At 54.1% G+C, this 24,749-nt stretch overlaps 1 protein-coding gene across 18 annotated transcripts in view; it reads left to right on the top strand.

Annotated features, from left to right (window-relative positions):
- The window catches only part of Myo18a (myosin XVIIIA), a 104,592-nt gene that overhangs the window by 42,858 nt on the left and 36,985 nt on the right, over window positions 1–24,749 (top strand). For 7 of the 18 annotated variants that reach the window (XM_076542922.1, XM_076542932.1, XM_076542933.1 and 4 more), the window contains exons 3-18: window positions 10,576–10,653; window positions 11,767–11,910; window positions 13,664–13,751; window positions 13,966–14,072; window positions 14,169–14,345; window positions 14,668–14,881; window positions 15,101–15,243; window positions 16,056–16,156; window positions 16,902–16,965; window positions 17,145–17,289; window positions 19,382–19,558; window positions 19,766–19,856; window positions 20,087–20,279; window positions 21,069–21,155; window positions 23,650–23,791; window positions 23,906–24,065. In XM_076542922.1, coding sequence (XP_076399037.1) covers window positions 10,576–10,653; window positions 11,767–11,910; window positions 13,664–13,751; window positions 13,966–14,072; window positions 14,169–14,345; window positions 14,668–14,881; window positions 15,101–15,243; window positions 16,056–16,156; window positions 16,902–16,965; window positions 17,145–17,289; window positions 19,382–19,558; window positions 19,766–19,856; window positions 20,087–20,279; window positions 21,069–21,155; window positions 23,650–23,791; window positions 23,906–24,065 — 2,111 coding nt within the window. Of the gene's footprint in view, window positions 1–3,786; window positions 3,926–5,822; window positions 5,885–8,088; window positions 8,806–10,575; window positions 10,654–11,766; window positions 11,911–13,663; window positions 13,752–13,965; window positions 14,073–14,168; window positions 14,346–14,667; window positions 14,882–15,100; window positions 15,244–16,055; window positions 16,157–16,901; window positions 16,966–17,144; window positions 17,290–18,600; window positions 18,779–19,381; window positions 19,559–19,765; window positions 19,857–20,086; window positions 20,280–21,068; window positions 21,156–23,649; window positions 23,792–23,905; window positions 24,066–24,749 lie in introns of those variants that run through there. The other 11 variants (XM_076542930.1, XM_076542935.1, XM_076542939.1 and 8 more) reach the window with 6 other exon arrangements.

A 24,749-nucleotide genomic window follows, 5' to 3' on the forward strand; every position in this document is an offset into this window, starting at 1 on the left:
GAGCATCAAATGGGACAGTGCTTGTTAGGGGCTGAGCACAGTGCCCAGCGCCAAGAAGATGCTCAATACAGATGTGCTGCTGGGGCTGGATGTGTTGCTCAGCAGCAGACTGCTTGCTGAGCATGTGTGAAGCCCGGGGTTGATTCCCCAGCACTGCGAGAGAAGTCACTGCTGCTGCTGTTATTATTTCTCCCCTTCTCCTCGTTCTTTTCAAAAACCCTTGTTCCTTAGATAGGTGGCTGCCAGCTTGAGATTGTCAAGGACAGAGTCTCCCAAGAGCTGCCTTTTGTGCCTCAGAATGGGGATGAGGAGAGAAGAGGCGGTTCTGGGCTTCCTTGTCCTCAGAATGAGAAGGAAGAGCATTGCCAGTGTTGTCACGGGGGCAGGCTGGGAACTTACTAGCTATTGATGACGTTCTGGTTCCTCCTAGACACAGTCTCTCTCTTGAAGTTACTGCTCTTGGGCTTAGATGGCTGCCTCAGACACGTAGGCCTTACCATATCCATGTGGCCAGGCATTCCTGGCCCGAGGGACTGCCCAGTGGATAGGATTATTCTTGAAGTGTTTTTTTTTTTTTTTTTTTTTGAGCTGAGGATCAAACCCAGGGCCTTGTGCTTGCTAGGCAAGCACTCTACCACTGAGCTAAATCCCCAACCTTAATCTTGAAGTCTTTGAGCTCCCTTTTCTTTTCTTTCTTCCTTTCTTTCCTTTCTTTTTCCTTCCTTTCTTTCCTTCTTTCTTTTTTAAAGATTTATTTACTTTTATGTGTGTGCACCTATATTATTTCTATTTTGCCTACACGTATGTCTGTGTGAGGGAGCCAGATCCTCTGGAACTGGAGTTACAGACGGTTATGAGCTGCCATGTGGGTGCTGGAAATTGGACCCAGAGCTTCTGGAAGAGCAGCCAGTGCTCCTAACCGCTGAGCCGTCTCTCCAGCCCAGGCTCCCCTTTTCTTAGCATAGTGGACTGTGGTAGCTAAGGGAGGGTGGTGGTTGCCGGCACTGGGGACGGTAAAACCAGCCTCGTCTCCCTGAGTGACAGGCGCCTTTGGGTCTGTGGGTAGAGACAGTCCCTCAGCAGATTTCTCCTCTGTGAACACAAATGCTTCTAGCCATTATCTCCTTTTCTTTTTCTTTGTTTATTGACTATTTAGCCGTCTTGACAATAAAAACAAGCAGTAAGTGACAAACGCACACAAAATAAATAGCAAGTGTGTCTACTGTGTCTACTCCACACCATTTCCAAAATTATTATGATCACCATTTGCATGCTATTTATGTTCTAGTTCTCTTTGATTGATGTCATTTTGTGTGGAATTTTCCATATGGTTTTATTGTCCACATCTTTGTCGGCTTCGATGGCAGCACAGCCATGTGTTGGGCTGAAGCCATTGTTTACCTAACCGTCTCTGATTCTAGTCCTTTGGATTGTTTGCAGTTTGCAGTTGTTACGTAGAGTGCATCTACGAAAAAATGCTAGCATGAGCTTGTGGGTTTTCTTGTCCTCTTTGTGTCTTGAAGTCAGCTCACTGGGCATACATTCCTGTGGGTGGGCTGCCTAGACCAGAGGATGATGCGTTTCCAGCAAGCCCTTGTCTTCCCTGTCTGACTCCCATGGCATGGAGTTTGCTATCTTTTCACTGTTGCTACGTTTGGAGATTACACCTCTCTTGTTTGAGTCACATCTCTGAGAATCAGGATGGACAAGCCTAATTCTCTGTAGTGTATATGTGGGAGAGACCAGATGGGAACTCTGCCCCCCCACCCCTGTTTCCAGTATTGTCATGTGACAAACACTTGTAAGCGCCTAGTGATGTGATGGGTAAGAGAGTCCTGGCTAGGGGGAAACCCCAGACAGAGAATGACATAGTTCCAAGACCTCTCCTGGCTGTGAATGCCAGCCCTGCCTCTTCCTAGCTGGGAACCTCTCAGCAACCCTTCCCCTTTGCTTCTCTGAAAAGTGGGTTGCTACGGGGAGAGTGAGGTCTGCAGTGCCTGATCCTGGGCCTGACTCCGGAGAATGCTCAGAGGTGGTGGTTTCCTTTCCTTCCAAGGGAAGAGGTCAGAAATGACACAGAGAGAGGTGGCCAGGGCCTCAGAAGGTGATGGGGACATACTGGAGTCTCCCTTTTACAGTTCAGAAACTCAGTTGGCAGGACCCATGTGGTTCAAGGAGAGAACTGACTCTGACAGTGGTCCAGTGATCACACACACACACACACACACACACACACACACACACACACACACCATGGTGCATGCATGTGTGCACACACTCTCACATGTACACATATAGAAATTAAGGTAATAAAATTAAAAGAATAAGGTGAGAACATGATTGAGAAAGACATTGTGATGTTAACCTCTGGCCTCCATACTTTTCTGCATGGGTGAGGACACCCACACCCACACATACGTAAAAGAATGAATGGATGGATGAAAGAAAGAATGCGTGGATGGATAAAGGAGGAAATGTATGTTGAATACCCTGTGTAGGGTCCATCTCAATGTAGGCATTCCACATTCAGTAGTTAATGTTAGAAATGGCTGGAATTACTAGAGCAGAAGTGTGTCAAGAGCAAGAGTCCTTTGTTCTGGGAAGCCTCGCTCCACAGCAAGTTCCTAGTTCCAGGAGAAACGTGTTTTTCCATCGGGGTGACCGTCAGAGGCACCGCCACCAGCTCTTTCCATGTTGGATAAAGATAGCCTGCTCCTGGGCCCAGGCGGCTGTAAGGGAGAGGAGAGATTCAGGCAGTTCTTTCCCAAGGCACAGAGGCGACTTCCTCTGGGGAGGTCCCCACGTGCTGTCAGAGTACTGCTCCCTGGAGCAGCTGGAGCAGAGGAATGAACCAGATGTCTAGAGGCCAGTGTCCTGGGTCAGATGGGACCTCCCTAGACAATCGGGAAACTTGGACCTGAGTTCAAAGAGCAAATGAGTTAATTAAGTAAATTTAAAGCTGGTAGCATATTAATTGGATAGTAAGAAGTCATCAGAGCCAATTAAAATAGTGGAGGGAGCTGGGCGGTGGTGGCGCACACCTTTAATCCCAGCACTTGGGAAGAAGAGGCAGGTGGATCTCTGAGTTCAGGCTAGCCTGGTCTACATAGTGAGTTCCAGGACAGCCAGGGATATACAGAGAAACCCTGTCTTGAAGCCCAGCCACAAATAATAACAACAATAATAATAATAACAATAATAATAATAATAATAATTGAGGGCTAGGGCATAGCTCACAGGTGGAGCCCTTGCCTAGTACATGTGAGGCCGTAGGTTCCATCCCTCGCACTTCAAAACAAAACTAATTTCTAACTATTTATTTATCACAGTCAGTTATGGGAACAAATCAGATCTCCAGTTCCATAGAGTCGAAGTGACTCTTTGGTGAAGCCTCCCCTGGGCAAGGGCAGACTCTGGCGTTGAGGGTCAGGAGGACCAGCAGATGGGAAAGCTTTGCCATCTACAGACCTCTCGTTCCTGGGAGGCGGCTTGAGCTGCAGGTGAAGGGGAGAGATGTCTGCCTCCTGGAGAATCAAAGGCTTGGGGGCTCTCACTGACTCCTACAGTGCTGGATCTGGAAGTGACTTTATCCGTTATCTAGACCAGGCTAGCCCCAGGCAGGCCCAGAGGGGTGAAGTGGGTTATTGGAGGACGCACAGCTTCCCAGAAGTTCTCTATTCTATGTCCACCTTGCTTATGTTTTCGTCAACAGTTTATTCCTCTCTCTGAGGAATGTGACCTGAGTCACGCCTCCCGTCTGTCTTCCTTTCCTCCTGTTACCCACAGCAGTTGTCCCAGCGGGTCCTGGCCTTTAGGACGACACAGAGTCCCTGAGAGGCCCTGCCCCTGTTTCTTCTCCGACTCAGGGTGCAGGCCGCCTTCAGCACTATGGCCTTCTCATCACGATTTGCCTTCTGGGAACAAAAGGGAAGTTGGATTTCAAAATCTTGGTTCTCTTATATGCTTGGCATGGTGAAGCTAGAGACGGATTGGAGCATGTGTGTGCATTTGGGGGTGCAGAGAGTCACCGGTGGCTTTGGGGAGCCCTTCCTGCCTTGATGCGCTTCTGTGCTGAGTCACTTTCCTAAGCTCCATCTGTACTAATAAGCTGAGCTGCCTTTTGTACCACTGGTGCCCTCCGAGTTCACCGCTCCACACCCTTCTACAGCCTGCGGCTCAGACTCAGCCCTGGGACTTCGGGGTTCTGGGAAAGGCTCAGCCCTGATGCCTTTGGAGCTCAGATTCCCCGAGTCTGGGGGCTGAGGTGGGCAGAAGAAGAAAGGAGCTGAGAGTGAGGGCATCAGGCCAGTTGGCATCTGGGTCCAGAGAGCAATCCAGGCTGTGGCAGACTTGGGCATGCCTTTGTGCGTATGCGCAGTCTCTGGCTGGACAATGACCTACAGCAGCCAGAACCTTTAGGGAGGGGAAGGGGGCGTGAGTCAGCCCGAGGCTAAATCCAGAGCTGAGCTCAGACCTGAGCCCAGTGTCTCAGACACTTTGGGGGGCAACCAGTGTTCCCAATGCCTCACCTTGGACAGCCGTTTGGGACCCCAAACAGAAGCTGCTGGAGAAAGGACAGATTTGGAGCTGGTGAGGGTTTCAGAGTGAACTTAGAATCTGGGCCATATCTGAAGCCAAGCTAACAACACTGTGTGCACTATTGAAAGTGTCTGTGTGGTTTGGGGACACTGCTATCCTCTAACCTGTGTGCCTAGGGGCTAATGCATGGTGTGATCCCTGTGGGGAGGGGTGATGGCCCTTGGTGAGGAGGGCAGCATGTACAGACCTAGCCAGCCTGCATATATCCTCTCTGTCCAGCCCTTCGCTTCCCCTTCTCCGCACAGACCCCAGTTCCTGAAGTAGAAAGGTTTTCTCTGTGAGTATTTGCCATCTTCCCTCTGTCCATGTCTGTGAGAACTAACTGAACCCTGGACCCACTGAATATGCTTCGTGGACAAGATGCAGCTTCAATACTGCAGTGGTCATCCTGCTGGGCAGTGTCCAGGCACTGCTAATTGGAGCTCAAAATTGACCACAGATCCTGGTTGAAAATGGACAGCATCACTTTGCTATTGGATAATTGATTCTGGGTGTTGCTAAGAATATCTTCCGTTAGAGATCGGGCTTCTTCCTGGGCCCCTATCTCCCCTACTGTGCAGGGAAAGCAAGGCACGCTGGGGGTACTGTGGGCTTAGGGACAGAACTGCCTAGGGAAGGAAGACCCATTAAATCTCCTGGGCCTGCCTGGGCTTTAGGAGGGAGAGATGCTGAGAGGTCCTAGAAGAGCAGGCTTTCTGACCTGGGGGCCTACCCCCTTGGAGTTCCTTCCCAGCCAGTCTCTGAACTGGAAGAACCTTCACAGCATCAGCATCACCAGTCCTTACCCCACACAGCTCGGCGTCTGCTGTTTCCCCCGACTCTGCCCCTCCTGACTCAGGCTACCAGCTCCTGCTCTGGCCCAAACCCACACCCCAGTCAGCGGCATCTCTCTCCTCCACACCTTACCTTACCTTGGGGTTCCTTCCCCCATCTCCATGGCTGGTAATTTTGTGACCCTGAGGCCATGATGTGGACTTCTGACAGCCCCGGTGGGCTGGCTACTGAGCCCCCCAGCATCCTTGGGGTTTACTTCCATGGAGACTCTTAGTTCTTAAAACACTGTCTCTGGACGGTTCCAATCGCAGGTAAAGAGATGCCTTCCTCAGCCCCCCCACACCCAGCACTGCTCTGGTTCTCGGGGAGAGAAAGACCCCTAGATCTTTTCATGCTGGTGTCAGGTCTCCCAGCTTGGACCTGCCAGTGACTTCTCTGTCTGCTCCCTCAGGTTAAAGAGGAGGACAAAACTCTGCCAAAACCTGGCCCTCCTGGCAAAGAGGAAGGGGCCGTAAGTGCTTCCCTGAGATGGGGGGGGGGCACGTACATGTGTATGCATGTGTGCACATGTACACAAGTGTGGGTGTGTGCACACGTGTCTGGTGGATTGGCCATCACTTCCAGTGTTGCTGATGTGGTTAAAGGGAATGTCAGTAATGGTGGAAAGTGTCGTGTGTGTGGCTGTACTTCTGGTGTATTAAGTGGAGGTAAGCCAAGGTGCTTTGGGGTCCCCCCCACCTCCCCCTCAGCCCCCTTTAGTTGCCTACCTTCAGGCCGTTTCTCAGACCCTTTGGGGCAGCGGTGCTCAGGTGGGTAAACTCTCAGGTCAGCGAGCCCCGACCAAATAAGAGCTCAGCTGTTGGGACTCTTCACTGCGCTGGGTGGCCCAGGACAAGGACACCGAGGGATTCACTGCAGCTGCCGCTGCTGCGTCCACCCCACCCCACCCCACCCCACCCCCTCAGCTGCTCTGTGCACAACCTGGAGGCTGCCCACGGCTGCCCAATGTCCACAGCCCCCTGCTACCTTGGGGCAGAGACCCCGAATACAGCTGGACTTTTACAGGGTGAGAGGGAAGACATCTGAGCAGTGGGCCAGATGTGTGTCCAAGAGAGGATGTAGTCGTTGCCAGGGCGGGCAAACTGCGGCACGAAATCATGCTTCCTTACCCCAAATGGTAGCTGTCCTAGCTGCCCCTACTTCCTTGGATGATTTGACTAGCCAGGCATGTGACTTCCTTTGGACCTGTAAACAATCCTGGAGGGCCAGAGTTAACCTGTGGTTTCAAAAGGATGTTTTTGAGATATGTGAGAGAGGTTCTTTCTTCTTTTTCTTTCTTTCTTTCTTTCTTTCTTTCTTTCTTTCTTTCTTTCTTTCTTTCTTTCTTTCTTTCTTTCTTTCTTTCTTTCTCTTTCTTTTCCTTCCTTCCTTCCTTCCTTCCTTCCTTCCTTCCTTCCTTCCTTCCTTCCTTCCTTCCTTCCTTCCTTCTTTCTTCAAAAATAACACGTACTTAGGAGAGTCTAGCAGGCAAAGCACTATGTATGTGTTAGCAATTACCATCATGTCGTCCTCTTCACCCGTGGGGGAAGGGAGCCAGAAATCAGAAGAGAGAAAGAAAGAGCTGGCAGTTGGCGCTATGGCCAGTTCCACAGTACCCTGGCATGCCACTGAATACTCTTGGCCTGAGAAGCTTCAGAAGAGCCACCGTCCAGCCCTCCCTCTTCACCCCTGCAGCAGAACCTCCCTAGAGCAGAGACCTGAACTAAAGCCCATGCTCAGGAGGTGAGGTGCCCTCGGCATGTGGCAGGTCTATCATCTGTGAGCCTGTACACAGGCGTGGCAGCTAGACCTTCACAGCGGTGTGATCTACAATCACATTGCTCAGGGGATGGAGGACTGAGCTACAAGTCAGTGAATAGCACATCACTGGTCAGCCCCTGAAATGACCTGAATTCTCCCAGGCAGTGTGGCTAGCTTTGCAGGAAACTCTGCCCTGCCATTAGCCAGCGTGGCCTTCCTAGTGGCCGCCTCGGACAGTTCCTGGCAGAGTGTCGGGGAGGAGGTGGGTTCTCTAGATGGAGAATGCCAGCATACACCAAGCGCCTCCTGGGTGCCCAGAGGCTGAGTGACCACCCAGCTGAGCCAGGACCCTGCTCCCCAGGGAGTGCAGCTGCGGCCACTGGGATACTTAACCCTCTGTGGGCCTGAGTTGCCTCCCCTTCCTCCCATCATCCCACCCAGGGTGGTCAGGCTGTGGGTCTGATGGCCCAGGGAACTGAAGGAAGGCGGAGTGACCAAGGCAGGAAGCCCCGTGGAGATACAGGCCTAAGACTGCTGCTGGGAGCTGCCTTCTCGACCTCCTCAGCTGAGGGTCGGCTGTGACCCTGAAAAAAGACAGCAATTCTAGAGTGCTCATGGGGTCTTTGGGGCCCTTTGTGTTGGTGTCTCCAGTTCCCTTCACACCTTCTGGGGGGTGGGGGATGGTTTGTGAGAAAGAGAAGGCACGCTTTTCAATGCTGTCTACGTGTCTAGACTCTAGAGGGTGGCGAGAGGAGCACTGTGTGTGAGGGGGCGCGAGGATCTGTGTGTTGTCCCGTGGGTGAATGGAAGATCGGCCTTGGGGCCTGAGGCTGCACCCCATTGTCTCCTGTGTGCACGAGATGGGTAGGGACGTGGGTTCGCGACTCATGTCTACCTGTATTTATGTGACTGTAGCTAGAGGGCAGCACTAAAGAGAGCCGTGGTCCACCTACAAGTCCTCAGCCTGCCGCCAGCCCGGTTCCCTCAGAGGCTGCCCAGAGCGCAAAGAGCCCTGAACCCACGCTCACTATGAATGGCCTGGGGGCTGCCTCAGCCGAAGGCCCAAATGAAGAGGCCCAAGGTCTGTCCCGGAAGCGGGTAGCGAATGCCGTGAGGAAGGTGGTAAGCAAGGTACTGCCTGGGGAGGAGCCTGGGAACGCTAAAGAGCCCCCAGGCCGAGGAGTCAAGTCCCCTGAGCACCCACCTCGAGGCAAGAAGGGAGAAAAGGCAGCCTCTAGTCCCAAGCCCCCACCCCCACCGCCTCCTCCTCCTCCTCCGGCTCCACCAAAGCCTGAAGCGAAGAAGGAAGCAGTCAAGGATGAGCTCTCTGTGGGCCTGCGCAGTCTGATGTCTCGGGGCCGAGGCAAGGACCACAAGTCCCGCAGCAAGCAGCCTCCTGGAAGAGGAGAGAAGGCCCCCAGCCAGGAGCCAGGCTCCTCTGGAAAACCAGGCTCCCCAGACACAGTGGATGCCCGGAAGAAAGCAGGATCCCCAGCCAAGCCTGAAACCCCAAATAAGCAGTGCTCCCCAGCCCCGGCACAAGAGCTGGCTAATCCAAATTCGGCTGGCCCGAAGTCAAACGTCTCCGGAGAGCAGCAGGCCAAGTCACCAGCCTCGGGTGTGCGGCAGGAGGTACCCGAGTGTGCCATTAACCTCCCATGTCCCTCACCACGCTTGCTTGAGGGCTGAGCACCCTCATGGTGGTTTCCTTAAGCCCGAAGGAGCCTGGCGTGATCCAGGCTGGTCCAGGGTTATGTGCCCACCCATGGCAAGGGCTGCATGCCTTTCATTAACCTGTGCTAGAATGAATGATGGCCTGGGCTCTGGCCGGGTGCTGAGAGATGAGAACCGCTAACCGGCATGCTGCAGGCCCTTCTGTGAGAGTCAAGACCTGGTCTCTAAGCTATACAAAGCCAGCTTGAGGCACCATATCCAAAGCTAAAGATCGGCTTCTCAGCAGATGAGGGCAAGGTAGAAACAGTGTTCTTAAGTCAGGTGGCCCAGGCTCATAACCACAGCCACACTCCTGTGAGACTTCAGGAAGGTCCACTGCTGAGAGCCTGTCTGTCAGGTGGAGAGTTGTAATGTGGGTCCTTAGTCCCTTCTGGGAAGTCTTAAGTACTGGGAATGAGTCGTTTTTATGTTTTGGAATGTTTTATGGTATACATACATGCAGCCACCTGCAAACAAACTCGTGATTCTTGCCAAAGCGAACCCATGAGTGTTCTCACCACCGAAGGGTCAAAGATCAACAGCTTTGCCACCAAAATAATTAAGAAAAATCTTTTGTTTGGGGAACTCTTTGGATTTTTGAATTACAGACAAGGTGTAATACTTGCTTTGGAGGGTGGCTGTGCTGATTACATGTGGCACAGGTTATTGCTCCCTGGCACAGGCACCCACAAACGGTAGGACGGGCAGTGATACTGATGACATTTCTTAATGCCATCGCTGCTTTCTTCAGGCCTGGCCAGAATACCCACTCTGGCCGCAGGACTCTTGGGAAGCCCCGTACCTGGGTGTCAGGTAGGCAGAATGAACCCCTCTGTCTCTGTACTGCCACATCTTCACAGGTGATGGCCCCTTAGCTGGTCTTGAATTAGAGACAGTTCTTTTCAAGCTCCTCCACCTTGTGGGCCCTGCTGAGGTCTCACAGGCTATATGTTGAGGGATAGACATTAACTTTCATCCTGCTTCCCTCAGCTTTCTTAAGTTTCTTGTAGCTAGAAAGAGAGGAATGAGGTGGATGCCAGGAGGCGGCCTGAGGGACCTCGAGGCACTCACTGGGTGCCTCCTCTTGGTAGCCATCTTCCCGGAAGTGGCCTTGCCCCCATTCTTCCTGGGTATTGCGGGATGTAGAGGAAAGCCAGCTGCCGCCCTTCCCCATCCTCCTGGCATGCTCTGTCAGGGCAGTGTGTTCCTGGCCCCTAGGGAAGAGTTGGCAGGGGCTTTCTGGTCTGATGATCAGAGCAGAAGCTGAACTTCAGTCCCTCGGGAACCTATAAGTAGCCAGGGAGTATCATGTGCCTGTCCAGGGCTGTTGCCTCTCCCTCCAGCTCTCTGTATCTTCTCCGTGCATGAGGGTGGAGTTGGGCGCTGAGACATGTCTTGACCTGGAGTTCATCTCTTGTACATCCTGGGACAGGAGTGAATGGGGGGTAGCAGGTCATTTGGAGCTCACAATGGTTAGGGAAGTAGGAAGACGAAACCCCAGCCCTCACAGGCGTCTACCTCTTCCTTTTTTTGTTTCGTATAGTTCCACAACTCAAGTTAGCACTCAGCTTGTCTCCCGGATGCTGCTCCGCTCTGCATTGGGTCTCGGTGGCTCCCTGGGCTGAGAGCTTGGCATGTGGTGCCTCCTGCTGTCCCCTGGGCCAGAACTAATAGTGGTTTAACCTTTAGACAGGAGCTGACCCCGAGGTCCGGCTGAGTCCCGCAGAGGAGGCACATGAGCGGCTTGAGAGGATCTTCACAGCTTCTGTAATGCCACCTCTCTCTCGTGTGTGTGTGTGTGTGTGTGTGTGTGTGTGTGTGTGTGTGTGTGTGTGATGATAGAGGGGAACTCTGTGGCTGTCCACGAAACCTCACAATGGCTCTGGAAAGCTGAACTCCATAGAGTATTGATACTCCAGACAGCCCAGGGCTGTGACCGTGGAGGGGCCCTTCATAGCTGGGGACCTAGTCCCCTTCTCTAGCCCAGCTCTCCCACTTTGAGGGCACTCATTGGTGTTAGGACCTGGTATGTGACAAGGCAGTAGTCAGTGTTTCCCATTTTGGTGTCTAGTGTCTTGACCCATGTGGAGATATTAACCCTTCTCATTTCTGACAGGCAACATCCAGAGCTTGCCTGGCTCCCATTTCTCCCAGAAAGGCTTTTGAGGGCTTTAAGTAACATGACTGTAATGTAGAGGTCAAGGCTGGCTCGAGGGTTGGGCAGTTGACAGGTAGCCCTAAGGTTGGTGGGTGGAGTTATGCCTCTGCTTGCCATGTGGTCGGTGTACCTGCCCAGGAGTAGAACATTGTGCCACAGGGGCTTGAGGAAGGTGTCTTAGATTTAGGCTGTAGGTGCCCTTGTGTTATCTCTGAAATGTCGCCCTTAGCGTGGGGAGAGTCACCCCCTGGGCATGTGTTTAGAGAAGAGGGACTGCCTTCTCTTGGTGCCTGGTAGCCATAGGGAAGCTGGTGCCCTGGGAAAAAAATCAGGAGGATTCCAGGGGCCCCAGGCCTTCAGTGTTGTGAGGTGGCCTAGCCTGCCAAGGGCGTGGAAGAGGGAGATTAATTCAGGGTGGGCTGAATAGCCAGTCCAGGAGACACTGACTAGAGGCGGAGTGACAGATGCCTATGTGCCACGAGGAGTGACCCATAAGAGCCTTTCTCTGTAAGGTCTGATGATCACAAGGACCTCCAACCACCCTGCTGTGGTCTGGCCTCTTGCCTAGCCAGCGCCCTAGTCCCGGGCAAGTACTCTTGACCTCCACGCTGTGTCTTGAGCAGAGTGCTGGCTCACCAGTCCAGGGGTGTCTCTTGGGGACCTGCAGTGGTCTCCACCTGTCTTCACCTTTGTCTCTCTCTCTCTTTGCTTGCTGCTGGTAGCTGGACCCTGAGGCCGCCTCTCCTGCCCACAGCCAGGTAGGGTGCTCCTGCCCCACCCAGGAGCTCTCTGCTTTCTCCGGTGACAGCCCACCACCCCCACCTTACACCTGGGCTGGCGTCTGTGCTCGGGCCTCCTGCTGGAGCGTAAGGCCTCTTTCCCTCCAGGTTCCCACTCTAGTAGGGGGCCCAGGGGAGCTGAGATGGTGCAGCTGTGGCTGTCGGGGAGCATCACGGCCCCAGCTTTGCCTCATGAGATTCTCAGCCACTGGAGTCCAGGTCACTCTGGATAAGGAAAAACCCAGAAGACCCTTCCTCCTCCCCTTAGCCCCAGCCTGAAGATGAGATGGTCTCTGTCTCCACCTCATGGTCAGCATGAGAAATTTGTTCTCAGATGATCTCGAACGAAGCTAGTGGCAGGCCATGACCCTTAACATCACTCGAACACCTGGCCATAGAATGTGCTCACTCAAGAGAAAAATTTCAGCTGGTTCAAGTGATCTGAAAAAAACAAAATACTGGTGATTTATTTTTGAGACAGAGAATCTCTCTATGTTAGTTTTGGCTGTTCTGGAACTTACTATGTAGACCAGGCTGGCCTTGAACTCAGAGATCCGCCTGCCTCTGCCTCCTGAGTGCTGAGATCAAAGGTGTGGGCCAACACTCCCAGCTCAGTCCTTCAAATATTAAAAAATAAAAATCCAGTATTTTAAAATTTTTCTCACTTTGACAAATCAAAACGTTGACAGCTTTATGATCAGTCTGCTGATCTCCCTACTTTTCAAACCTAAAAATGTGCCGAAGACTATACAGTACCCTGCTTACCTGTTCTTGCCATTTTCTGACCTCTCACCCAGGGTTCAGTTCCACAGGGTGGTGTCTCTGCCTCAGTTTTGGCTCTCATGAGAATGGGGCACACCTGGGGCAAACATCTGGGGGGAGGGGTGCCAGCTGGGGACAGTGTTGGAGCCGGTGCAAGCCTGAGGGCTGGTCTGCTGGGGTGGCCAGCCTCCCTCAAGATGCCATCACTTGGCTGGCATTTTGCCCACATGCTGCCAAGGGGCCTGATAACCAGGCAGCTAGGCCCCTTGCTTGCCCAGTTCCTCTGGTGCCTCTGTCTCCTAGCTCAAGTGTTCTTATCAGAGGGCGTCAGATCTGATAGCCCCGCTCCGACTTATAGGCTTATACATGCTTATTTTGATTGGTGATCTCTGGGGACCTTTCCTACCCTTTCCACGCTCCCCGTGTTTGATAAATCAGTGCTGTCTCCATGCCCATGCAGCCCTGTGCCCTCATGTGGCATTAATATGCCTACTAGGTTTGTGCAGCTACCATCTTCCAAGTAGGGGCCTTTGTAGACTGTAACTTGGAGGAGAAGGGCATTATCCTCTTGCCCACATAGAGCATCTTCAGGCTAGAGCCCAGGGCCTCTTATCATCCCATAAGGCAGAATCCTAGGATGCAGGAAATGGCTCTTCCCACCTTAGAGGAAGAGGCCTTTCTTTTGTTATGAAAGAACCCATGACCGTGGCCCAGAGTTCAGGGCTTGAGTCAGGGTGCAGATCTCAAGGCTCCCAGGGAGGAAGGGATAGAGCCGCTGGAGGAGCAGCCTGGTGACTTGCTTTTCTGGGGCCAGTCCTCTCGGCCTTGGTGCTCCCTGGACCCTCACAGTTGGTATAATCCCTAATCTCCTCGTCTCTGTCCTCAGCACCCCCGGTGGCCTACCCTCCTTCCCTGACCTCTCACTCCCAACCCCAGGCCCTGTGTCCTGTGGCTCCCGCCTGGCCTTCCCGCTTGCCCCGTGGCTCAGCCCTCTCCTCCCCTCTCTCCTCATTTCTGCTGTCTTTGTCTCTCTCTGTTTTAATGCAATGTCTGTTTATTCCTCCCCTCCCTCCGATAGGCCAAGACGGAAGAGCAGATTGCAGCCGAAGAGGCCTGGTATGAGACGGAGAAGGTGTGGCTGGTCCATAAGGATGGGTTCTCCTTAGGTGAGTCTCTGGGGGGTGGGGCATAGATGCTAAGAGGTGGCTCAGGCCCGGTATGGGGAATGCCTCTACTTCCGGTAAGGGCTGGAGTGAGCAAGGAGAGGCTGGCGAGCCAGCGGGGGGGGGGGGGGGGAGGGGGGGGAGAGGCAGGACCAAGGAGGTCTAAGGAGAAGAGCAGGCCTTCCCAGGCCCAAGTCCGACTATCCCTGCTCTGCAGCCAGCCAGCTCAAGTCGGAGGAGCTCAGCCTACCTGAGGGGAAGGTGCGCGTGAAGCTAGACCATGATGGAGCCATCCTGGATGTGGATGAAGACGATATAGAGAAGGTTGGAAGGAAGCTGCTGGCAAGGGAGGACCCAGGCAGGGCAAGCCTGTCGCCATGACAGAGATGGGATCTGAGTCTCCACTGTCTGTCTTCCCAGGCGAATGCTCCCTCCTGCGACCGTCTAGAGGATCTAGCCTCACTGGTGTACCTCAACGAGTCTAGCGCCCTGCACACGCTGCGCCAGCGCTATGGGGCTAGCCTGCTACACACCTATGCTGGCCCTAGCTTGCTGGTCCTCAGCCCCCGGGGGGCCCCTGCGGTGTATTCAGAGAAGGTGTGCCTTCCTATGGACCCGCCCGCCCACCCGCACCCTACCAGTTCTGGCTTTCTACTCTTCCTCTTTGGTGTCCACTGGCTTCCTGCCCGCTCTCATAGTTGACCTTGGGAAGAGGAGTCAGAGGGTGGGGGACAGAAGGCTATATCCTGCAGTCGTTAATAGAGTTGGTGGATATCTGCTTTTCCATGCGTGGCCTTGCCCTCAAAATGCCTGGGCATCCGTGGAATGGCAGTACAGAGAGATGCAAACCCTAGTGGTGAGGCCAGGGGGGCCCAGCTCTAAAAGCCCCCACCCTCACGTTGTGCCCTTCCTGTTCAAGGTGATGCACATGTTCAAAGGGTGTCGGCGAGAGGACATGGCGCCCCACATCTACGCCGTGGCCCAAACTGCATATAGGGCGATGTTGATGAGCTGCCAGGACCAGTCCATTGTCCTCCTGGGTAGCAGCGGCAGTGGCAAGACCACCAGCTTCCAGCATCTGGTGCAGTATCTGGCCACCATTGCTGGCACCAGCGGGAGCAAGGTGTTTTCTGGTGAGGCATGGGCAGCGGGAAAAAAGACGGGTGGGGCAGGGCTGTGGGAAAGGAGAAGGACCCTCCTAGGTGCCAGCTCTTTTATCCCCGGGTTCCTTATCCCCCCAACTCACTTACCCCAATCCCTGGGCAGTTGTTGTCTGGGGCATCCCGGAGCCCCTGGCTTGAGGGTGAGCTGTCCCTGGTTTTCCTGATGTCCCCCCGGGCCTGTGCTTGCAGTGGAGAAGTGGCAGGCTCTGTACACCCTCCTGGAAGCCTTTGGGAACAGCCCTACTGTCATGAACGGCAGCGCCACCCGCTTCTCCCAGATCCTCTCCCTGGACTTTGACCAAGCCGGCCAGGTGGCCTCCGCCTCCATTCAGGTAAGGGCCATTGCCCGGGCCGAGTGAGCAAAGAAGGAGCCCTGGTTCCATGCCCTAGGAGTCAGCCTCCCCAGTGCCTCATTAACCTGGAAGTCCGCCCCGATGGAACGGAGGCCCGGGACAGCGTAGGCAAGGCTGGTCTGTGCTGACCTAATTCTGCCCTCCAGACCTCCTGCCCATCTCCTTTCCCCTCCCCACCCTACTGCTGGGAACCCCGCCCCTCTCTGCCGACTTTCTGAGACCCGGGGACTTAGGACTTCTCTCAGGCTGGTGTTCCACACTTGGCAATAAAGGAAGGCCCAGACACACCAACCTTTACCATGCCGAATAAAATTTCTTTTTAAAAGATTACATATATTCATTTACTTGTGTGTATGTGTGTATCTGCACATACATTCACATGCCATGTACATGTATGAAGGTCAGAGGGCAACTTGCTGGAGTCAGTCATCTCTTTCCATCATGTGGTCCTGGGGATGGAATCCAGGTTGTTAGTTAGGCTTGGTGGCAAGTATTTTTGTCTGCTAAGCCACCTTGCCGTCCCCTAAATGAAATTTTCTGCCATAAGTGGCTGTCACCCAAAGAAGGCTGGTCCCTGGGTGGCTGGCCATGGCGGTGCCCACCCCTTACCCCCCGTTCCAGGAGTCTGGGACTTTCCCCTTTAGCCTGGCTCTGGTTTTCTGGTCTTGGAGTGAAGTGGTTGGGAACAGGCTGCTCTGATGATGCTTCTGTGGCTTGGAGGACCAGGGCCTGGCTCCTCCTGCTGAGGCGTAGGCGGAGTGTGACCCTTCCTCATTCACGCTGTGCCGCAGACGATGCTCCTGGAGAAGCTGCGTGTGGCCCGACGCCCAGCCAGCGAGGCCACGTTCAATGTCTTCTACTACTTGCTGGCCTGTGGTGATAGCACCCTCAGGTGAGATGGGAGGGCGTGCTCCAGTGCGGCTCTGGACTCCAGCCCACTGACTAGGATGTCGGGCCTTCCGGCCCACTATGCCCTGCGTCCATTACCTGCTGTGTGCTGGCTCCAGCCTGGGTCCTCCGGATGGCGAGATGATAGGGACTCAGGTCTTGCCATTTAGGAACTGCTTGTCCCTAAATCTTGGGGTCGTGCTGGGGCACCACCGGCTCCCCAGTGCTCAGTCTGGTCTGGGGAGGAAGTTCACCTGGACGAAGGTGGGGTGGTCTGCCTGGAGTGTCACGGCTGCTGTAAGCTGAGCTGGTCTGGAAGCCAAGCCTCCTCCAGGACCCTCCAGCTGGCCCTCAGCCCCACCCCACCCCCATTGGACGTCCCTACTGTGTGTTCTTCCATACATGCCTCCAGACTGGCTCCCTGCTCAGGGTCGAGCTGGTGGCTCCAGGTTCCTCTTCCTCTCCTTTCCCAGCAGAGGCACAGTCTGGCCTGGCTAGCTGTGCCCTTCAGGCAGGCTCCCAGCTCCTTCCCAGGGTTCTGATGATACCCTTTCTCCTAGGGAGGCTGGTGTCCTGCTGAGGCATCCACTCCAGTTAGGGAAGGTGGCAGAGCTGGCTGGGGCGATTGGGGTGATGGGCAGATAGTCCGTGTAGTCTGGAAGCTTTAACTAGTTGTCACTCCCCTGAGAGGGGCAAGGCCTTGGCCTGGGGACCAAACCTCATGCTGATGTCCCCTTTTGTACCCCTAGGACAGAGCTCCACCTGAACCACTTGGCAGAGAACAATGTGTTTGGAATCGTGCCGTTGGCCAAGGTGAGAGCCGGGCTGTGGGGACTGAGTTGGCGGCTCTGGGGCTAGAAGCCTCCATTGGCAGGTGGTTCCGCATGGGTGGTTCCAGCATGGCCGTGCATTCCCAGAGGGTCCAGGGGTGTGGGGCAGGCTGGAAGGGAAGCACCGGAGGCTCAGAGGCAGCACCCCTGTCTGCCCTCCAGCCCGAGGAGAAACAGAAAGCCGCTCAGCAATTCAGTAAGCTACAGACGGCCATGAAGGTGCTGGCCATCTCCCCCGAGGAACAGAAGGCCTGCTGGCTTATCCTGGCTTCCATCTACCACCTGGGGGCTGCTGGAGCTACCAAAGGTAAGGGGCAGCCTGTCCTGTTACCCAGAATGCCTCGGAGGTCCCTACCCACCGTGTGGTTTGTTCTTGTCCCACACACTCAGCTGTTACCAGACAACCTTCTCCTGCCCCATGCATACTTTGGGTTGTACCCTGTCTCAGTCCTCCACACCGGAGCAGAAGGCTAGGGAAACATCTCTGCCCATGATTGCCACAGTGAGCCACGAGTGGGTGGCTGGGGTGTGGGACTGAGGGATGGAAAGTACTCCCTCAGAGTAGCACCCGGAGTGACTGTCCTTCTCATTCCCTTCCTGATAGAGTCCATTGAGGAGGAAGCCGGTAACTGACCTTGGTGTACCTTGGGGTGTAGGGACCTGCTTGACGGTCTTGGTGCTTCCCGGGCTCCTGGGCACTGGGCTCATTCTTATGGGGAACTGGTCTAAGGGAGAAGCCCTATGTTGAGGGTAGAAGAGGAACCTGTTAGCTATGGTAGAGCCCCCAGAATATCTTCCCACTTTACATCCAGAACCTGGGGCTTCCTGAGACCAGTTTCCCCATCTTCCAATCCACTGGTTTGGTAGTTGCTTGCACTTTCTCCTGCATGTCAAGGTGGAGGTCACTAGGGGGCAGCAGGCACCTGGTAGTGGATGGACTTGAGCTTCTGCACTTGGGATCCATGCTTGAGGACGCCTGGGCACAATCGGACTTGGAAGAACTATTCTCTTCCTTGGATAGTGCACTGAAGGGCCATGATTGTAGCAGCTCTTCACCCCCTTTTCCTCCAGCCTTGGAAAAGGGGGTGCTGGCTCTGGACGGCATTTCTGGCTTTTGCTCTGTCTTGGAGATGTGAGAAAGTGAAGGCTGCTTATCCCGAGTTGGGAAGCATTGGTGGTTGTGGGTGCATGCGGGAACAGGCGTGGGGTTCTGCTCTTTATGTTACCAGTAGGTGAGACCTGTGTCCAGAAGCACCAGCTTTCGGTTAAATCTTCAGACTGCTGGGCCGAGAGTGTGAAGGCGTGTGATTGTGTCTTGAGAGAAGTGCTTGTATTCTGAGGAATCAGGCCCAGGTTTCCTCTGACCCTTCTCAGTTGTGACTGCAGATGGAATGCTCTGAGTGTTCACAAGGGTCGTTCTCTCCTAAGTTTCTAGTATTTCCCAGGGATATGTGTGTGTGTGTGTGTGTGTGTGTGTGTGTGTGTGTGTGTGCACGCACAAGTGTGCGTGCTTATGGTATGTGTGTGTGTGCCCACATACACAGTAGGACATCTTTTGTGGGTCTCTTTCTCTGTCAGTGTGATGACATCCACAAACACATTCCTTTGAGACTATGTACTTTTGTATCTCAGGGCTAAACGTGATCGTGTTTTCTTGCCTGCTCATCTTCATAAACCCCTGCCTCCCACAGTCCCTTCCCAAGGGCCTGGCGGGCTCAGTTGATGACTGTTTGCTAACACACTGTTTTTCTTTGCATGCTGCATGCTGGTCCTTTGCCTTACAGAAGCTGCTGAAGGTAAAAACCTTGTTTCTTGTTAGCTTTCCCTAATTGCTGTGATTAGGCACGTGTGGGCTCAGGCGCACATGTCTGTGTGGGCTGTTCCCTCTCCCTTGCGGCTCAGTTGACTCCCCACTGTTGAGCCATTAAGGTGTCTATGGTCTCCCTTAGGGTGTGTGTGTGGGGGGGGGATGTCTTAATGTATCGGGGAAGGGACAGGTGCAGTTGCTCTCCCTTGCTAACCCCTCCCCCCCCCCCGCAGGCACACATGGCTGTAGTGTCCCTGCTGGGTGGGCTTCCTCATCCTCTGACTGACCCTGCCCTCACCCAGCTCAAGCTGTACACCCCCCGGATTAAAGAGATTTTTGCAACCGATTGTGTGCCCTCTAGTGGCAGCCTGTGGAGTTAGTGCCTCTTTTAGGACCTTCTCTCCTCTTTCCACCCCTAAGGGAAGAGCTGGCAGCAGCTGGCTGTTCGTTCCCATGTCAAGCTCGAGTAGTGTTATCATCGGGATGATGCCAACTCCCCCATCCTATGGGGTGAGGTGCCAAAAGTCACAGAGGTTTTCAGTTGTCCCGGGAAAACCTAAGATGCTAGATCTTTCCCCCCTCTCCCCCTCAGCTGGACGTAAGCAGTTTGCCCGCCATGAATGGGCCCAGAAAGCCGCATACCTGCTGGGCTGCAGCCTGGAGGAGCTATCCTCAGCTATCTTTAAGCACCAACTTAAAGGTGGTACCCTGCAACGTTCCACATCCTTCCGTCAGGGCCCCGAGGAGAGCGGCCTGGGAGAGGGCACAGGTACCTGGAGCCCCTTTGCTAATGAGTAGGACTGGAAGGCCTTGCCTGGGACTCGATGCCATCCTGGAGGTGGGAGGGACTGCTAGAGTGACTAGCTGTTTCCAGTGGGATAGCCCCAGGACAGCCGACCATGTGGGTAGAGAGCATTCCTGGGCAGGCGGAGGGGCCCCAAGGACTGGCGCTACAGCTGCCCCTCTTACCCTACAGGCCCCAAACTGAGTGCTCTGGAGTGCTTAGAGGGCATGGCATCTGGCCTCTACAGCGAGCTCTTCACCCTTCTCATCTCTCTGGTAAACAGGTAAGTTTCAAGGGGAACCCAGATGCTCCCCACTTTCTGCTTTAGTAGTTGGTGCTTATGCGGTGACTTAGGCAGGGCTGTCCTCCACCAGCAGAGGACCCGCTGTCCCGATAAGCCAGGTGAGGGGTCCTGGGCAGGGAAAGGGGTTGGCCGTATGCCAGGGGCAGAGAAGTGGGGCCCCCTGTGTGGTAAGGCCCCACCCAGCTCTGACTCAGGCTCTTCCCGCTCAGGGCTCTCAAGTCCAGCCAGCACTCGCTCTGCTCCATGATGATCGTGGATACACCAGGCTTCCAGAACCCTGAGCGGGGCGGCTCAGCTCGCGGGGCCTCCTTCGAGGAACTATGCCACAACTATGCCCAAGACAGGCTGCAGAGGCTGTTCCACGAGCGCACCTTCCTGCAGGAGCTGGAGAGATACAAGGAGGTAGGTAGCTGCCGTCAGGGTGCCCAGACCCTACTCCACCTCGCCTTCTGGCCAAGGCATCCTGGCCAGGACATCTGCAAATGTGCACAACGGATCCCCAGCTCTCCGTCCCTCCTCATGTCTGCCCTCCCTGTTTCCTGGAGCAGGAGTTTTGTCCTGGACCTTGGCTGTGCTCCAGGAAGCTGAAGGCACATTCAGAGTCCCTGGGAGGTCTCCTTTGTCCTCTTTATGCCCCACCCCACCCCTTTCAGTCTGTGAATTGCCACAGTGCAGTTTCTGCCTCAAGGGGGGCCTGGGGGCCTCTTCTCCCAGATCCTTGTCTAGATCTCTTAGACTCTAAGGCTTAGGTGGTGGCTAGCTGTTGAGCCCCTCCCTGGAGAGGTCTCTGGGATGCACTGAGTTCTGGGATTTCTTCCTCCTGTGGAGGAGGGTATTTGTCTTGATTAAAAGAAGCCCCCAGAGGGAGGGATGTGACTTTGTCTTCATGAGCTCTGAGGATGATTGTGTGAAATGGAGAGAAGGCTTATTCTGCACTGCCTAATCAACTGCTGTGACTAACACCAGAGTGTGACTGAGTTTAGTATAAAGAGATTATGAGAATTTTAGCTGTCAAAGGATACTGAGTATTACCTTGGGAGGCAGTGAGCAGTTTGTCCTGTGGGATAGTTTGGGGGCTCCTGCGTGGAGATGAGGCGTTGGATTTGCCCCCAGAGGCCCTGCCCAGCCTGCTCCTGTGGCTGTCTACCCTTCGTGGCCCCTCGAGTATTACTATTGCGCCTTCCTTCCTAGGAGAACATCGAACTGGCATTTGATGACTTGGAGCCGGCCACAGATGACTCCGTGGCTGTTGTGGACCAAGCCTCCCACCAGTCCCTGGTAGGAATGCCAGGGAAGCCTGGGCTAGCCTCGACTCTTTCCTACTCATCTGTCTCTGCTTGCTGGAGTTGCCACTGTGGGCTGAAGAAGGGTCCCACCCGTATATCATGCCCTGCACAACTACAGGGCTCTACCCTTGGGCACTCCGTCTGTCTGGGAAGGTGGCACACTCCCCTGCCTAGTGAGTGGAAATCCATAATTCAGAGTAGTCCCAGCCAAGCAAGAACATGTCCCTCTTCTCTGGCTACGCAAGGCTTAGACCCTGTCCTGAGCCTGACTGAGCCCTCAGTGTATCCGCCCCAAGTCTGATGTCTGCTGCTTTGGGGCGAGGATATAGTCATTCCTTCCCACAGTCAGTCAGGGCCTTGAACAGGGAAACAGTGCCAAATTTAAAATATCCCAACGGGGGGCAGACAAGGACGTCAGCCCTCACCCTCAACCTCGGGAACAAGATGTCACCTCTTATGCTGGTATCGTGGACATCTTGGGACACTGGCTGGCTTAATGGGTACTTGGCGTTTGGTGATTGTCTTCAGATTGGGGATTTGCAGCCTGTGCGGCCCCCCCCCCTTTTTTCTTTTCTTCTTCGAGACAGGGTGTCTCTGTGTTGTTTTGGTGCCTGTCCTGGATCTTACTCTGTAGACCAGGCTGGCCTTGAACTCACAGAGATCCACCTGGCTCTGCCTCCCGATTAAAGGCGTGTGCCACCACCACCCGGTGCCTATGCTTTTTTGGAAAGGTATTTATGCTGGGCAGCAGAGTTCTCCTTCGGCTGGCGCTCCCTCTAGGCTCTCCTTATTGCCTTGCCTTGAGGCCCTGCTGGGCTAGCACAGGCATGGGCACAAATGCTTAAAGCGCCAGGACTCTCCAGGGAAGATGGATTTCCCGTTGCTGACACCTGGCTCCCTGCAGAGTCTTTGCTGTCTTCAGATGGAAGGGAGTTGTCCTTGTGTCTCATGAGCACCAGGGGGCAGACGTGTGTTAGGCTGCAGATCAGTCGTCCTGGCGCTTAGGTTTCTGCTGTTTGATGGTGCTGGGGAGGGGGGTCTCCAGCCCCATTTACCATGTCACTCCTTCCTGCCATTCATCTCTAGCTATAGAATACTGTCACCACCCACTGGCCCTTGGCCTTCTGGGAGTCCTGTGATTCCTATGGGGAAAAGATGCAGGCAATAGATCAAAGAGAGGGAAAATAGCCCTTATTATTCTTGTCTGCCAGGCCCTAAAAGCCAAGCAAGAATGGGGTATGGGCAGTTCTTCCTGCCTAAAGAAGACAAGGGAGATACACACACACACACACACACACACACACACACACACACACACACACACACACACACACATACATGCAACTTCAGGCCAGATGTGGCCACAGGCCTAGTTTACTAGGTCTCCATGGGCTTAGGAAGCAGAATTCTACCTTCTCTTGAAAAACCAGAGGCTTAGAGGCCTGGAGTCAGCTTGCTGGGTAAAGCTCAGGCTGTGTAAGCATGATGATTGGAATTCACCCAGGAGGAAGACAGGGATCTGTAGAGCAAGCTGGCTAGCTAGAGTAGCCAGATTGGTAAGTTCAGGCAAGAAACCCTGTCTCGATATGTTGAGGAAGACACCTGACATTAACCTCTGATCTCCACATGCTCCACATGCATTTGTACACACACACACACACACACACACACACACACACACACACGAGAGAGAGAGAGAGAGAGAGAGAGAGAGAGAGAGAGAGAGAGAGAGAGATGCAGAGGCAGAGACAGAGACAGAGAGAGATGCAGAGGCAGAGACAGACAGAGACAGACAGAGACAGAGAGAGAGAGTTTACTAACAGTCAACTAGTGTTTTTCCAGGACAGTGGTCTACTTGAGTGGCAGCCAGTCATTCCCTTCAGATGGGGACCCACCCTGCTTCCCCCACTCTGCTTCAGTTGGCCATTGCCTCCATAGTCACCTGCCTCAGGGTATTGGTCCTTGAGTTTATAGCCAGCAGTGATCTGGGCACCCTCTGGGTTCTCCCCGTAGGGACCAATGTAAACTGCACAGCCATCGTGTATTAAGAGCCTTCTTTGAGGCCAGCCTGGTCCACATAGTCAGACCCTGTTTCAGGATGAACAGAGGAAGCCTCATTTGAACTTCTGCTGTACATAGACTTTGTCCTGAATCCGCTGGGAACTGAGGGCAGTATGGGGATGGCCTTGCTCCTGTGCCCTCTGAGGAGGTAAGGGTTGAGGAGGAGCTCTGAATATGGGTGCAGACTGGAAGAAGCTTCAGTCTTGAGCACCTTTGGGCCCCAAGTCCCAGCGGTGATCTTCTCTTGTGGTGAGTTCTTAGAATTCTTTCTCAGCTAGTTTCCCATTCTATGCTCATCAATTCCACAAGGTGTCAGTAGTGAGCAGCCAGGGCCCAACAAGCGTGGCTACAGCGGTGACCGGTGCGTTGTGGGGAGGGAGCATCAGCCCCACGTGGCTGAGCTGGATCTTCACCCTTGTCCATAGGTCCGCTCGCTGGCCCATGCCGATGAGGCAAGGGGATTGCTGTGGCTGCTGGAAGAGGAGGCACTGGTGCCAGGGGCCACGGAGGAGGCTCTCCTCGACCGTCTCTTCTCCTATTACGGCCCCCAGGAAGGGGACAAAAAGGGTAGGTGGTGCCTGGAGGACCACCCTTCCGCTTTGGAAGAGCCAGGGGGCACTCTCTAGTCCGACGTCTATGCCTGCGCCCTGACGACCTGAACTTTACCTCATGTACCCTCAGGCCAGAGTCCTCTCCTGCGCAGCAGCAAACCACGGCACTTTCTCCTGGGCCACAGCCATGGCACTAACTGGGTGGAGTACAGTGTGGCCGGCTGGCTGAACTACACCAAGCAGAACCCAGCTACCCAGAATGCACCCCGGCTCCTGCAGGATTCCCAGAAGTAAGGCCATCTCACATCCTGTCCCTGCAGCTGTCCTCTGGGTTCCCTTCCCCTGGTGATGTGTCAGAGCCCCATCACCAGCAAGGCAGATAGAGAAGCCTCTAGTCCCTGAGAGACAGCAGTCAAGGCCCTGTGGCCTTGAAGACACGGGAATCGCCTGCAGAAATAGAGATGGGAAACATGTTTAGAGGTGTGTGTAATTTTCTGTTTGAACTGCTCTAACACACTCTTCAGAGAAAGCAGAAACACCGGTCAGCAAACTCGGCAGCACATACCTATCACCTTAGCACTCAGAAATTAGAAGCAGGGGAGTCAGAAGTTCAAGGTCGTCCTCGGCTACATTTTTTAAAGATCTTATTTTTTAACTGTGTATATATGGGGGGGCAGGGAGATGGGCACCTGAGTACAGGTGCTTATGGAGGCCAGAAGAGGGCATCAGATTCCCCCCCCCCCAGCTGGAGTTACAGATGGTTGTGAGCCTTCTAACGTGGGTGCTGGGAATTGAACTTGGGTCCTCTGCAAGAGCGGTCAGCGCTCTGAGCTGCCGAGCTATCTCTTCAGACCCCTCAGCAAAATTTAAAAAGCAAAAAATTATTTTAAAACCCAGAAATCCCATAAGCTCTATCATCCATTCATTTGTGTCATAGATTAGCAGATAGTCCCTCAGCAGACAGGGCCTTGGAG

This window comes from Peromyscus maniculatus, chromosome 8, assembly GCF_049852395.1.
Source record: "Peromyscus maniculatus bairdii isolate BWxNUB_F1_BW_parent chromosome 8, HU_Pman_BW_mat_3.1, whole genome shotgun sequence".
In the NCBI taxonomy this organism is placed as follows: domain Eukaryota; kingdom Metazoa; phylum Chordata; class Mammalia; order Rodentia; family Cricetidae; genus Peromyscus; species Peromyscus maniculatus.